Genomic DNA, 16,984 nt, shown 5'->3' with positions numbered 1-16,984 from the left:
TTTCTTAAAAATAATTAATTTTCTTAAATTATATGAAAATTGTTTATCTTTATATTTGCAAATATATAAACTTAACTTTATAAAAATATAAACTTATATTTTTACTCAATGTAATTTTTATATAATATAAAAATTGATTACGCACGGTTAGACTTTAACAGCTGAAATCGAAAACTGGTCCAAAAATGTATTGCATCTTAATATAAATTTTAATTGCGAAATGTATTCATTCCGTAAATTACTCGGTATTTTTTTAAACCATATTTTATTACACTGTAAAATTATATTTCATACCAACCAAGCAACCAACCAACCACTTCATAAGATGAGGGCAAATATATTGCAATATTTATAAGTGAATATTTGATGTTAAGTATAATTTACATAAACCTAAGACATCATAGTATGTTTCCTCATATTAGAACAATATACTTGTTTTACTTCATTTAAGTCAAATTCATATGTACACGAGCTTTTCTATCTAATTTATCTTACCTCAGTATTATATAGTATCTGCCCGTATATGTGAAATTGATGTTTGACGAAAATAATTCTACTCTTCCCCTGATGCTTAGGTTGAAGTTAAATTCAATTTACTCTTATGAGTGTTTTGGATATAAAAGAAAAAATTTCATTTTCCTTTCTAAATCATTATTTTGAAGACAATTTTGTTATTTTGTATGGTTTACCTTTATGTTAAAATAATATACTTGATATTTTATTTTTTAAAATTTTTATAAAGAAAATTAAATAAAATAAGATACAATTTTACCTGAAAGAATAAGTTCAAAGCTTGTAATTTATACTAAAAGATTTTGTAATTTACATAGAAATAATGATAAATACAACAATAAAGCTATATAATATAATTGAAAAAAATGTTGTTTCATAATTTTAAAACAAATTATAGATATAATTTTACGAAACAATCGATTAAAGGCATTGTTAGTTCAAAATTCATTAATTATTTTGAGCAAAATTGAATTTTTGATCTGCTCAAACATATAGTTTTTGGCACAAGATTGCCTTAAACATCGTTTTCTCAGAGTTGAGTTACTGACTAAATACCCAGAATCGCTGTTCACGATGGCTCCATATTTCAAATGAAAATTTTCTCATACAAGTAATATACACAAAAGCTGAATCAATTAAGTATAGATTCTTTGCCTCCTCGGGGATTGCCACCTTGATGTGGTGAGGAGGCTCAATAGTTACGAAGCGATGCCGGCGGTAGCTTGCTACTGGTAGGGCCGCCCTTATCGGTAAGGTCGAATGAGGAGTAATGAAGCTAAGCTCAGTATACAACGTAGTGTCGGTACTCATATTGAGCGGCTGTAAAAGGCGTCTGTTCTCTAGGTTAGGTGTGGCCTATTTAAATGTAATCTGTCACTACGTGCAAAACTTACAGGACTAATATTGCGCTTGTAACCCAAAGTCAGGGCTTTGCTCCCTTTCATTTTTTCTTTTTTCTGGATATAAAATATGAGTCAAAACCCGATAATATTACAGTCTCCAAGTGGTACCCGTACTGTTGCGGCGAATCCACCTGCTTCGGCAGCACACAATGAATTTGGAGATGCGAAACTTACGTTCAAACAGAATTAATAGGATAGGTACAACTGTAACCATATGCCCAATGTTCCCCTGGGAACGTGCTGGAATGAATAGATTCTATGATTCTGGGATATAAAGTAAGAAGCAGTGTGTGTCTGAAAAAGGATAGGATGCTTTTGTTTTTTAGAAAAGAAAAGAAAAATAAATAAAACGGGTTTATCGTATTCCATGTCGCTTACAGCCATCAGGAAATCACTCGGAACACCTAAACAATTTGGGCATGTTGCTAATATCATGTAAATTACTACTAAGTTCTTTCTGTGCTGAACTTTTTAATAAAAGATGGGAAACGTCAACCATTAAATGGAAATCCAATGATCTCAGTAGGATACACGTGATAGGTATAATAAGTCATGTGATTGGTTTACTTACACCTCATTGTAGATTAGCTGATCATACTGAAAGATTGAATCTGTCTTTGAGGATGATAAAAGTGTCATCTGATTTGTTTTTGTTGTACACATGCGCGTCGCTGCCTTACTAATTAAGAGACCATCTTTTTGAGGATCTTCATCAACTGTTAGACTTTCTCTTAAATAGGTTCCTGCTTTGTCAACTTTGACAAAGCAGGAAGCTTTGCCAAAGCTTCAAGGTAGTTTTAAATTTCTTATTTTTTCTTTACATAATAGGCCTATAGGCTTTAGGAGATTTCTTTAAAATGCCGGTACAACCTAACCTTATCTTATTCGCACGGCTGCGAATTACTTCTTAACGAATCCTTTCATAGCGACTGCAGTTTTGTAGCGGAATTTTCAATTTTTTTATTCTAATGGGACTGAGCTACAAACCTGTCCACTATCCATCTATCATATACCAATGGTTTAGGGTATTGTTCCAATAATCTTTGCTACTTGAGACAGTCATGATAAAGTTTGGATATTAAAATACACGTTCTAAAGAATTTCTATCAGGAATGAGAATTTTTAGTATTCTATAAACTATATGCGTACAGCTATGTACATGTTCTGATTTGAAATGTTTGGAGTAGTTGCCTTTACTACATTTTACCTTACCTTTACTGCTCCAACTAATTAAGAAAATAATTGAATACATTTTTTTCTGAAAGTAAACAAAATTTTCAAACAAACTTGTTTAGTTAAATAGTTTAGTTAATTTAATAAATATTTCATTTGCGCAAAGTGTACGTTTCAGTATCTAACGACATTCAGAATATTACCAGTCAGGGCGGCAAGGGGAGAAAGTTACTTATTTACAACAAATACATGCACCATTTGCATTAATGCATATGCATATGTAAATTTGGATTTCAGAAGCGTAGTTATTTGGAGAAATGTGAGCGCGGCAAAGTGTAGCCAAAGCAGCAGATTCGTTTCATATGTAAATTTAATTTACAGAAATTTACAGAAATTTGCTTTTTCCACAAAATACTACAAATATCACATGTAATATTATATAAGCATGTAAATATATGTTTACGTGTTGGTTTGTATGTACGTGCAATTTGAATCTGAATATTCCTACGTCACTCAGGCAAAATTTAAAGTTTGCCACTTTGTTGATGGAATTGCGCTGTTGGTAGGAAGGAGCGTTGCCACTTTGCTCCTTCCTCACGTTGACAACATTTATTTTCCATTAAAAATTCAAATACAAGAAGTGAACAACCAGGATTACAAACAAAAATATTCAAACATATTTATATGTAAATGTCCATACTCGTAGAAAAAACACACATCGCAAACGGCTGTTTGGTACTTCAACCTTCAGTCCGATTTTTTAGCCCTTAACAACATGCAAATCTATTTCTTGTTAGCTTTATTTTTTTAACTTTTTTTCATGTGTATATTTTTTTCAACCATAAGTCAAAAACATCTACAACAAAATTATCTTACACAATTTTTATGTTAACCCTAACCCTAACAGGATTCTGAAGGACTCTGACACATGTACATAGTAAAATCATTATCCTTAAAAAACATATGCGATATGCGATATGCGGTATGTATGCTGAAATGTGGAATAAAGTATTATCACTCTCTGGCTGAATAAATATATTATTCTTTCTCAAATGTAATCAAAGAAGTTTACAGGGTAATTAAAACTGAAGGGTTTGTGGGATTGCTTCATTTTGGGATAAAAATATTGAACCATTTGGAGACAAGGTTTTACATATTAAACAATTTTATTATAAATTTTTATCACAATTTTTTTTTGTTTATATGACACGCTTCAATATTGAATATTTTGTCGATGTATAGAATAAATAATAAAGTACGATAGAGCCCTGAAATTATTTGCGAAAACTGACAGACTTGCCAACACCGCATTAACAAATCACAGAATGGTTACAGGCTCCTCGGGGAGGTATGCAGATCTGAGGTCAATTATTGTTTAGTCTAATGAAGTGATAAACCATAATCCAGTCAAGGCGTAAAGAGGAGTTTTAAAAATACATCGAGTTAAGAAAGAGTAAAAGTGCTCAAGTGCACTGGCTCAAATAGAAATAAATAATTAATAATAATAAAGTACGAGTAACATAAAAAAATAAAAATAATTTTTCCTTTTTTTTTTTTAACTGTAATAGTAAATATTGTAGCAGACGATATTATAGGTCAGAAGGAAACATTAAGTACACTCAGTCAAGATTCATTCCTTCCTTGTTTGTTTAACAGCAATAAGTTGTGATTAAAATAACATCCAGTACTTCTGTTGCAATAATTTTAAATCTATAGATAAATGTAAGTTCATAATTTAAAAATTTTTCATGTAAAATATATAATTCACGGTTAATATTATACATGTTTTTCAAATTACAGTTATAAAAAAACTTACAATTCTATATATAATGTCTTTAAATATAAATATATTTCCGTCAACAGTAAAATTTACTTAGCAACCATCCACGAAGACTGGCGTATCGAAATCAGCTAATAAAAATCTAATGATCCATTCTTTACAATAAAATTGTTTATAATTGTCTAGTATCTTAGAGATCATAGAGGCGGTTATTATAGAAAATGTTTGCAACCATCCACGAAGATCGGCGTATCGAAATCTGCTAACAAAGATTTAATGATGCATTCTTTGCAGAAAAATTATTGTCTATTATCTTAGAGATCATAAAACTGGTTTTGAGCTTGTTTTTAGTAACTATCCATTGTCGTATGTAACTATCCATCTCTTTGTTTGACATATTGACCCATTGGAATCATGCGATACTGAACCTAAGGAATCTAAAAGTGGGACAACACCTCTCGGTTTGGTGGCTACTAATTCCTATTTCAACTTCAACTGCATATTTGCATAATTAGTAATCCAATAGAAACATATCAAATCGAATAGTGACAAAAAAATATATATTTTTGTTTCGTCTCTTTTTTTGCAATTATTTATTGGATGAAAACTCATTATAATTTTTATACTAATTATTCTTATTAAATAAGAGTTAAGATTTTTAAAATTTATTTGGAGCTTAAAAGCCATACTCTTATTAGCACATAGTAGTTCCAATTACCTGAGTCAATAAATTTTATACTTCAATTAAAGTAAATAAATATGACTCTGTAAAAAAAAAAGAAAAAAACTAATGAATACATAATTTAAAACAAATATACGCGATTGAAATTATGTTATCATAATTAAGTAAAAATGTACTGGGAAGACTTCCCAGGACTTAGTTAAAGCAAAACACTGAAAAAACAGTACTCCTACAAAAACATTCTTAAATTCTCAAAATGTAATTCAAGGTTGATAACAGGTTTCATTAAAAGTCATTATGGTCCGAAATATCATCTTCATAAACTACGATTAACTGCTAATTCGGAATACGGATTATGTCTCGAAGATGATGAAACTACTATGCATATTCTTTATGACAGTCCAGCTTTAATAACGCATAGAAGAAACTTGTTTCATATGGAATTTCTGTCACCAGAACAGGTTAATAGGTCTTCTCTAGATTTAGTTCTGGAATTTATTCACAAAGCTTTAAAGGGCTTTGTGTGATATATAGTGAAATTGACACAATAGGACTTTTCTGGAAATAGTACCGGTTGCTGGGCGATGTCACGTCAAAGCTTTAATAATATAATAAGGGTAAAAATGTAAGATATTATCATACAACCCTGTATCTAAGTAATGTTTTAATCAGCATAAATTGCTTAAGTAAACTCCTCCAACACATATGCACTGTCAAAGTGAAGTACTTAACACAAAGTAAATATTTAAATAAAAGTAAAAAATTCCAAAAAGGAAGCGAAGTCAAAATTTTGTAAAATATTAGAAATTATAGAAGTGGAAAATTGTAATTAATTATTTACGTAACGCTTTACAGTACAAGGAACGTGTGTGGCTTTCGGTTCCCCGCAACTTCAACTTCTCAAGTGTTTTGTGATGATATCTTTTTCAATTTGTGGATTTTTTCATATTCACAAGCCCCACTTGCGTATTTTGCGTATACGTGTTTGGAAATTGTTTGTAATATTCAGTAATTCAGTAATGTCACTGAAACATTTCTGTGGCATTTGCAAAATTATATTTCAGCAAAATTAGAGTGTAAATCGGTTGGATACATTAGTAATTCGTATGTGCGCAAAGCTATACGGTGACTATATACAGTAACACAAAAGAACAACATACGAAATATCCTTTTAGACTTTTGTGAGTTTGAGTTGAAAAAGAGTTGACTTATTTGAATAACATATTAATTTTCATATAACAATATTTATATCAGTTTTTAAGTGATAATATCTATCAAGCAAATTTAGGATTATATATTTGAAAAGTTTTTTTAAAATAAATTTAAATATTACTCATCATATCATATCTCTACTTCTAGTTGTCATCAATATTTATTAAAATTAAAATTTTCTTAATCTGTATTTTCATATAAGCGCTATAATCCAGAATTTGTTATTAATAAATTTATTTTGATAGAAAATTTAGGGGAACGCTTTAGCTTTCGTTGCATAATTTGTTCACTTTTTTAAAAGATTTTTACTTTTCGTGCTATATTGCCTTATTTAAGCATAGTCACTGACTGACTGACTGACTTAACTTGCATAGTAATTGTGTGACTTGTCTGACTTAAGCTTCAACTGCCACAACGTCATTAACATCAAACACGTTAACTTCATTTCACTTTTGTCCTTCATTGCTGGCTTGTTGCAGTCCGCATTCTGCTCGAAGGTATATTCCTTGTATGGTACAATGATTCAGCAGTACGTTATGTAGCCTTAAGCAGTAGATTTCAAGGTTTTCCATATGCTACCATTATCCATGTCAGTTTGCAGTTTGCAGCTTTCTATTTTATCTCTTTAGCATATTATCCTTTCTACTCTGCTGTTATATCGTGGTTAAATCGTGTTTCCGGCATGCTCACATCCCTTCATGAATAATTGATGCGAAATTTGTGTTTGCTGTAGGTGAGGCACTGTGCGAATATTTCCAATATATGCACAATTTTGGTTTAAGTTTCTTTTTCGATTTCGGGGACTATTCTTTCCATTGCAATAGCATCCAAAAAGAATTATGTTTCTCGAACAGAAATTTTAAAAAATTGCATGCAATATACAATTTGTATATGCAATTATTAAATTATATTTACTCATATATATGATAATTTAATAATCAGAAAATATTTTGTATAAATTTTTTCTGAAATTTTAATAAGTAAACTTTTAGAAGTATTTAAAACACGAGTGTCATTTTGTAAAGATGCTAGAACACGAAAAAAAACCAAGAAAAATCTCATTGCAATTCTTTTTGCTCATCGGTGCATAGGAACCCACACAGAGTAATTGTGCAATTCTAATAATTCTCACTGCAGAAGTTGTGGAAATCAGCAGAAAAGACCATTAAACAGTTTCTCTGTAAATGCGCGGCTTTGACGTCCATAAAATATAGGTTTTTAGGAAGATATTTCTTTGACAGCTTATCAGACCTATTAAGGTCTGATAAGTTATCTGAATTCGAATCGATTTAGTCTACGTTTATACTACTATTTGAAGAGTTCTTGTGAGGTATGTGGTAGCAAAACGGTAAAAAATCGCTATTTAAGGTACATGGAAAGTTGCCTGGTGGCCTGCCTCTAGAATCAATCATCATAGACTATTAGTCCTAAAAAGTATTTTTATACCGATCAGATAAATCATTCTTTATATATTTATTTTTTTTACGAGACTAATGGATTGAGACCGCCTTTCTGTTTTTCTATATATTATATTTCAACATAAAGTAGTCACTTAGTTTTTGTCATTATCATATGAAATTTAAAACATAAAATTGTTGGAATTGTTTTTCGAATATATGTGTATATAAATGGAATTGTTTTATTATATCTTACGACCATAAATCTCAAATAGTTGGAATTATTTTTGTCAAATGACTTGTTCTAAGTAGGGTTAGGTTATACCAACGATCTCAAGGGATCCACTTAGGCCTATAGCTTCATTGTACTACCGTATAATTAAAAACTCAAAAGTTGAAAAATACCTAGAACCTTTCATAAAGCTTATAATGCTATTCAGGAGAACGTCTTGCAGTTCACCAAGATTGCCAAAAAACAAAACCCCTAAAGTGACAGAAACAAGGAATTATTCTAATGGTAACCCAATTTATGAATACTATCTCATTCTATCTCTACAGTAATTGTCTAGAAGATATGTGAAATATGCTGTCACCTCTGTGTTAGTTAAACATTTTTTTCCACTATAAAATTTTTGGTGGTGTGAGAATAGCTGGAAAAGGTAGAAAAATTTGTTTAATAGGCTCATTATCTCAACAATTCTTATATTAATTTGATATTTTATACGACTGTTATTATAATGGTTTTCTGAACTTGGTGAGCAAGTGCAATACCTTGATCGAAAATGCGTTTTCTTTTGTAATCTGATTTCGTGTTTTTTATATATATTTTCCTTTTAATTCCTATGAAAGATGATATATTAAAATTGTAAATCGTAAATACATATCATTTTCAAAAACTTAACAAACTGCTTCAAATTTTGGTATAGATGCCATAAAAGTAGTTGTCTAATATATAATAACTTTCACTACTTTAACTTTCAATAAATTAAGTATAAAAGTATAAAAGACTGATTACTGAGCTAGGATATAAGTTTGGGTGTAGTACAATTAAGTTATTAGTTCAGGTATAAGTTTTTAAAAAATATCTTTAAATTAGTTGACATTATACTGTATATAATGTCTATATTTAATGTATATATTAAACTCACTCGTAAAAGTTTATGATTAAAAATTATAATGCATAAGTTGCTTTTTCTTAAAATCCTGGTTTTAATCTGAAAATTTGTATTAGCATATTCTAAACAAACTTGAGTGAATACCCTATTAAAGTCAAACCTTACTTCCTCACTTCCATTAAAAAAAAAATTAGTTCACCTCACGGCATCTAATAACACAAAGTTGATAAAATAAATCAACGTTTTTCTTTTATTTATTGAAGAATAATAAGTATTAGAATAAGGCAAAGACTTGCACTGATTATCAAAGTCACATTTCCACTAATTTTCTGCTGTTAATTACTGATAAGAATTTCAAATGCATAAATTACAAATATTGCCATGAGATAAGAAATTGAATACAATGTAGGTTTACTTTGTTGTAATAATTTCAAGATATTTTCATAGATAACGTGAGGTAATTGTGAGTTCGTATTTGAAAAGTAATATCACGCTTTATTTAAGATATTTGATATAAGAAGTATTTAATAATGAAGATATTACATTAAACCATAAACCACATTTGTTAATGTGATTAGAATTTCATAATAATAGTAATTTTGTCCCATCGTCTCATCCTAAAATTACAAAGTACATTTGTTATTTGTAACATAAATTTAACATTAAATTAAAAATTAATTAAATAATTGATACTTAGTGTGAGATAATCACTTAACTAATTGTATGCATATAATATAAATATAATTAAGTTTTGTGTGTTTGAAGCCTAAGCAATTAATAATTTTTTAAAAAGAATAATTTGAATTTTCAATAAAAGACTAAATAATAAATATATAAAATCTTGAATTTCGAGACTATATATATAAATATAACTTATAACTTTATATATAATTTAAGTATTTATTATTGCAGGAAACAATTCGTTTGTTTTCGTTCTGTAATATTAGATGTGATATATACTTGGTATTCTAAACGAATTATCATGAAGTGTGTAGCTAAAATAGTTATACTTCGGTATAATTATATGCAAAATTTATAAAATTTATTTTATTTTATTTTACATTTACAGCAAATATTTAGTTTCATCGACGGGTGCAAAATTTAGACGAAAGACGCAACGGTCAGCTAGGATGGTTGTGGCATTTATATTATTACTTCATCGGTTATGTTAAAAAATTTTTTAATATAGACTATATTACTAGTCTATAGCATTATAAGTGCAGCTAAACGGAATCAAAAAAAAACAGAAATAAATAAATGCGCTTTCATTAAAACAGCGATCAATATCAATAGCTGATGTAAACATGGCTAAATTATATTGTATATAATACACTTGGAATTATTTTCTCTACTTGGCATCTTTTTGTTTCTAGTAACTATACATAAACCTGTAATAGAAAATTCAACTATGATTTCAGTGATTGGTTCTGGACTGTGTTAAATATATTGATTCTTTTAGTTGAAACAAGTGTATTTCAAGCAGATTTGAATGTCATTAAGGAAGCTTTAGCTTGTCTTGAAATAGATAATATACCTAAAAGGAATATATAAAAACTAGCAGATAGTCAAGCTGCTTTAATCTTTTTGAGAGCAGTTCAATTTACATCTAGGACAGTCTTTACACATCTCCAAATGAGATATCGACGCAGTTCAATATTTCTTATATCTGGGTTCCTCTATGATCGAGAATTCAAATATTTTCGGCAATTGTAAAGCCGACGGGGTGCTTCAGGAAACCACTCGGAACACCTTAACAATTTTGGCATATCGTTGACGTTATACAATTTAGTGCTGAGTTCTTCCTGTGGCTAACTTTTTAACTAAAGATAGGAAGACTCAACGATATGCAGGCATATGTATATAATTTGGTAACGTACCAATAAAAGAAAATCAAACTCTCTCATCGAGTTGACCCGTAGAGATATCAGTCTTGCACTAGGTTTACTTATAGATAATAGTATTTTAGGTAACTATGTTAGGACACTAAATCTTCCTTTAAGCCAAAAATTCAATAAATTGAATAATAAAAATTTTGTTATTGCAATTTACTACTGTTCGAAATCTCTCTTTTAAATAGAATAGTTTCTATTAAGTAAAACAGTCACTGTCATTATAACTCACGTTAAAATCAAATTTATTGGGATTTACTTTAACTCCCTGTATCTCATTTATAAATGCAAATGGAGTTATGTTTTAAACAATTTTAATTTATTCAAAAGATATCAAACTTCTCATTAAAAAATATCGTTTGTGTTATTGTAATAATTTTCTCATTATGAATATATATTATCCTGAACTAAAAAAAACAATTATTTTGGAAATATAATTCATGTAGTACTATTGTTGTATGAAAGCTTTTTCAAATATTCTTATAATAATATTTAAAAAAAAAACTAAAATTTCTAAACTAATTGTGGAATGGATTTGCAAAAAAAAATAAAAATAAAAATGTCATCTTCACAGGCATAAGTTCATTTCTATCTTTGGATGCATTGTTAAAAAAGATATAAGACAAAAATGTTTCTAGTTGAAATGAGTTGAAATCCTTTAAGTTTTTCGTTTTTCCATCGGAAATTCGAATATTTTTCTTACTCACAGAGTATCTAATAATAGTTCCTGTACTGAAGTTAGATTTACAAGAGCTGACACTGTAAAAACAATTTCGCCAACAAGAAATCCGTACGTTGACACATTTTTAAGAAAAATAGTGTTGGTTATAAATTATCTGCTGAAACAACATTTTCAAAACTTCAACAATATATCAACATTAGACTTTTGTTAAGCTTTTTTTTCTATTCGAAAAACTGTTATGAGCAATTTATGAAGAACCATCAGATACTTCACATCAGAATCAAATAAACATAATTATTAGTACCTAAAATATTTACTTCAATATTAGATAATCTGTAAAACAAAAATTAATTTTAATGACTCTATTATATACAAGTATATTATAGACAAGTATATAATAGAGTCATTTAACATAATTTTAATTAAGTGTTTGCTCTTTTTTAACTGCTTTTTCAGAATATGTTTTTATTAAACCATTTTCAAGTTTATCTCTGCTTTAGAGATCCTATGTAATCCCGTACAAAGTTAGCTTAATTCAAATAAATTGACTTTTACTAAATCAACATTAAGTTTACTATGACTCATCACCACAAGGATACAAGGATTTGCACAAGCATGTCCATGTTATTATTGTTGAAATTTAAGTGGAATATGCTGAAGCCTTCTGATACCTTTGCGGTTGTCAAACTGTGGGAATTGTTTAAGCAAGGCAACATTTCGGTTGGTATTTTGTGGTTTCATGGTTTGCAATACAAAAATTTAGATACATTCGTTTAAAGGAGAATTTGTTGCACATAAATTTAACTTATAAATTGCATGAAATATATTTTTAAAAAAAATTTATTTGAAACAAAAAATTAAAATTTGGAATTAGTTCAACTCATCTGAAATGATAAATTTTTATCAACATGAAATGTAGAGAGTTAAATAGAAAAAGACTGATTATGTTATTAATTATTTAATTTGTAAAATAAATTAATTTGTAAAATATTGTCAAGGTTAATTATACTTGTTTAATGTAAAATATAAAAGCATAATGAAATGAATATAGAATAAATGGTATGTTGATCCTTTTTTTCGAGTCAGCACACTGGGCACTTTTACTCTTTGATAGCTGGGGGTACTACAGGGTCCCATCCACATCATTGACTAATTTATGTATTCCTTATAAGCTACATGATTATTCAGTGATTGATCTAAGATCTGCGTAGATTAGATAGTGGTAAGTAGGATAGCCTGTCAATTTTCGCATATAACTTCAGGGCTCTGTCCCTTATGTATTTTTTGATCGGGTCTATTCTAAGGTCTCTTAGCATGTCGTTTGTGCGGATGTACCAAGGCACTTTGAGAGAAGTTTTGAGATTGAAAATTCTATCACCAATAAGCAGTACAATATATATAAACTAAGTTCAAAGAAAAAAACATACAAAAATTGAATAAAATTGCAATCTTAAATTATGAGTTAATAAATAAATAAAATAAATATATTATATAAATATATAAATAAATAAATTAATAATAAACAAACAAAATTAAATAGTTTATGAGTTTATATATGTTTACAAGTCATCCCTAATTTATTAATAATATACACATCCTATTGTGAGTAAGCAGCATACTGATTACTTACACAAATACTTACTTATATATATACTTAGGGAGGATGTTTGTTAATAAAATAATTAGTTAAATGTAGAGTAACGATGTCATAAAATTTTTTTTAAATTCTATCCGTTTGATAATAAGATCATGTAATTTTGTTCGATGAATCTGTGATATTAAAAGTCTCGCTGATCTTTTTGTTTAAGTGCTTTTGAATTACACTGAAAGTACCTGCTTTTTTTTTAATTTTATCGGAAACAGAATCCATAGGTTTTAACGTGACTATCCGTCGTTGGGGATTAACACCACGGTGATCTTAACAGACAACAGTATAATGTGCCAATAAACATCCGCATGGTACTAACTAAAACTACACGTTTGTTTAAAGTTTATTTCTAGGAAAGGAGCAATGCCTATCTAAGACCTGTGATGTTTTTCGGCACATAGCGGGGTCTATTTAGCACCACTGAGGTGCTTTGAGACACAGCACCCAGTTGAAAAATTCACAATTTCATATCGAAGGAAATTTATGCTCCCATTAAATGAAAGTTGGCTCCTTTGGTCATGATAAATAAAGTTGTGGGCGCTTAAAACTTGTACCAAATCTATATCTTCGGTGAGGTGTTACAAATGAAACTTACTCGCTATTATTAATATTCTAAAGAGGATCAGGTAGTGCGTACTAGATTTGAAACGCCTCTTACAACAAGCATGCCTTACCTTTGGAATTGTGTAATAAATTTCTTGTGGGGATATTTTCACAACGATATTAATAATGTTAAGAACTTGATGATTATTGGGATTTTAAAATTATTCTGAGAAATTTACTATGTTTATTTTGGAGTCATTGAATTATGCTGATATTAGTTTGAGTTGGGTAACTTCAAATTTATGAAACATTAGACCATACCAGCTTAATAATTTGCTTATATGTTTATTATAATTTTATAGTATATAGAAGGTGATGAGTCAGTCTATGTTTGTAAACTTTAGATAGTATATTTTGCTTTATTACAATATTTTGCAGCATGTGCTTAGAACAAGTAAGATAATTGCGTGAAAATAGATATATTTTTTGGCTAAAGAAGTTCACATAAATTGATTTGTTGTTAAATAAATCCATTTTTTCTTCTTTGGTAAACTGTTAGTAAAATTTGAGGCAGTACATATATTTTACCATTGTTTTTTTCTATTCTTTATAATGGACTATGTTTTTTGCTACCATATGCACTACCCTGAGCTTTTATATGCCAATGGCGTAGTAAAAACCTTTTCTCTTTGACTACAACTAAATTTCTATTTGCCATTGCCGAGAGCCTTTAAAAAATTTCTCAATCCTCGCCATTAAGTAAAAAGTGGTAATAAAATTAAAAAAAATAAATAAAAAACTTAAATAACTTTGCCAAAATAATATAAATTGTTGACACCCCACTTAAGCAGTTTTTTATGTACATTTGAACGCAATTAATTTCGTTTTATTAAATTTATTATATTTAAGTTCTTTCGCTGCTGTAATAAGGAATTATATACTAAATATAAAAACTAAGATAAACTCAAATAAATCTCCTTTAATTGCCTTTGATCAGCAAAGCCATTAAGCAACATAATTTGATACTCTAAAGAAGTATGAATATGAATCAGAAAAAGCAAATGCAGCAATTTGTTGCTCAAATTACTACAAATTAATACTTAATTAAATTGATTAATATTAGAGCTAAAGTAATTAATATTTTCGCACACGCGTTAATCAATAAAATTCCCATAATGAATAATCATTATTTATTTTTGGTTTGCTATGTTTTTTCCATTCCAATAGAGAATTGCTTAATTTACTAAACTGACAATAAATAATTGGAATATGTGAGAAAGGTACACACTTATGTGATTAATAAATAAATTATAAAATGAAATTACAATTCAGATGACATTTAAGATTATACATATAGAATGATATAAGGTTCAAGCGAAATTTCGAATTTTAGAAATTGTAATTCTTTGGAATTTATTTGGTCTAAATGCTCTACTGTGAGAAGAGGATTACAGAATGGATTAAATATTTTGTAAAAAATATAATTTAGTAAATTAATGTTTGTTAGTATGGAGTGAAACAATATTTAATGTGTTTTACAATAACCGTGTGTTTTCTTAAGGGTGCCACAATGAACCTCTTGGTCTAAGTGCGTCTTCGGATGGCCCCAGTAACCTAACAGTTGAAATATTTAAAGTGTTCAGCTATGACCGGTAAAAATATCTTCCCAAAGTATAATATCATTACCGCAAAAATATAATATTATACTTATCGGAGATGTTTATGATTACTGGTCCACATACTATATTCAAAGTGTTTAGACATGACCGTTATCAATATCTTACTAAAGTTTTATATCAATAAATTCAAAAACAGCATATTTAGCTGATCGATGATACTAATGCTCACTGGTGTGTGGAAAAACGCTTGCGGAATACTATTTAAAAAATTAGATTAAAATAAATGGTTTATTTAAAAATGGATAAAATGGTTTATTACCACCAATAGCGCAACTTCTTAATGGGTTGGTTAGTTGGTTGGAGTGGCGGCATTGTTTACCCAAGAAAGCCCACTTGAGCACAAATAATGACCCGTTGTGGTACCACAAGGAAAAGCGATGTTCGTATCAGTATACGACCAACGCCCCACAGAGGCAACGACACCCCTATGAATCTAGCTAGGTCCCTCACATTGTAGGATGACAGATCAGTCAGATCGGTCAGAAAAGGAGCCCCCAAGATCTTTGATCTCTTTCTGGCTAAAGATGGGCACTGACACATGAGATGGAACACAATTTCCTCCTCGTCCTCAGAGCCACAACCGCGACAAAGGTCATTATAAGGAAGACCTAGTCTCATAGCATGCCTCCCTATTAAGCAATGACCCGTTAGCACTGATACCGTAGTACTGAGCAGATCTCTTTTTAGTTGGAGCAGTTGACTCGTACGCTTTTTATCCATGTTAGACCAAATCGACTTAGAAATGTGACAACTGGGCTCACTTGCCCATTGTTGCTGAGCAATGCTTAGCTATTTTTGTTTAATTGCCGGTTTAACTGTTGCAAGTGGAACGCCAATTTCTAATAAATGAATATCAGGGAGAAGAGCCCCAGTCTTGGCAAGCTCATCCGCCCTACAGTTACCCGCAATATCCCTATGACCAGGAACCCAGATAAGCTGAACGTTAGCGCACATAGCTAGGTCGTTGAGGGAAGCACGGCAATTTTGAGTAATAATTGATGAGGCTGAGGTACTTACCAGTGATTTAATGGCAGCCTGGCTATCCGAGAAAATTGAATAATTTTCTTCGGAGGTACGATTGTCGAGGATCCATTTTACAACAAAATGGATAGCCATTACTTCTGCTTGGAAGACACTGCAGTAGTTAGGTAGTCGAAGCGAAACACTAAGACCTAATCTTTCCGAGAAAATGCCAGAACCGACTCGTTTGTCTATTTTCGAGCCATCTGTGTAGATATCTATTTTATTGGGGGTAGATACTCTACCAAGGGTCCAGTCTTCTCTACAATGGGTACAATAATGGGTACAATGGGTACAATTATTAATGTTAGTTTACATTTTTGTTGCTTATTTATACTATGTACAACGATACTGGGGATAGCGCCTATTTGGTCTGACATTTGAAAACACAGCATTTTGAACTGAACTTTATTTCTTTATTTACTTCTAATCAACTATGTATTTCAATGCTATTATATTATATTTACATTTATATTTACAATATTTACATATTTATATTTATTATATATATTTATATTATATTTACATTTATATTTATTTTTATATTTACATATTTACAGTTATAAAATATTTGCTGAGTACGTTAGAATATATTTCTATTTCAACGAATACTTTCTAAATAAATATATATTTAAATGTTAGGAACTGCGGTTATTGGTGGGAACCATGTCTGAAGAATGCATTGTAAAACCGATTTTTGTTTGATAAATTTAGGGAAATGCTTTCAATGGACACATACTTTTAGTGCA

The 16,984-nt window shown here is 29.6% G+C and overlaps 1 protein-coding gene across 1 annotated transcript in view; it reads right to left on the bottom strand.

Moving 5' to 3' along the window:
- LOC119676431 (all trans-polyprenyl-diphosphate synthase PDSS1-like) overlaps window positions 1-1,457 on the bottom strand; it is a 6,824-nt gene extending 5,367 nt beyond the window's left edge. Inside the window, exon 1 of the mRNA XM_038087671.1 lies at window positions 1,407-1,457. Within this exon, the coding sequence (XP_037943599.1) occupies window positions 1,407-1,457 (51 nt within the window). The remainder of the gene's footprint in view (window positions 1-1,406) is intronic.
- Window positions 1,458-16,984: the final 15,527 nt, after the last annotated feature.

The sequence above is a fragment of the Teleopsis dalmanni genome, chromosome 2 (genome assembly GCF_002237135.1).
Source record: "Teleopsis dalmanni isolate 2A chromosome 2, ASM223713v2, whole genome shotgun sequence".
Taxonomy (NCBI): Eukaryota; Metazoa; Arthropoda; class Insecta; order Diptera; family Diopsidae; genus Teleopsis; species Teleopsis dalmanni.
Note: the sequence above shows the minus strand (reverse complement) of the source record. Positions and strands in the feature narration are given on the sequence as shown.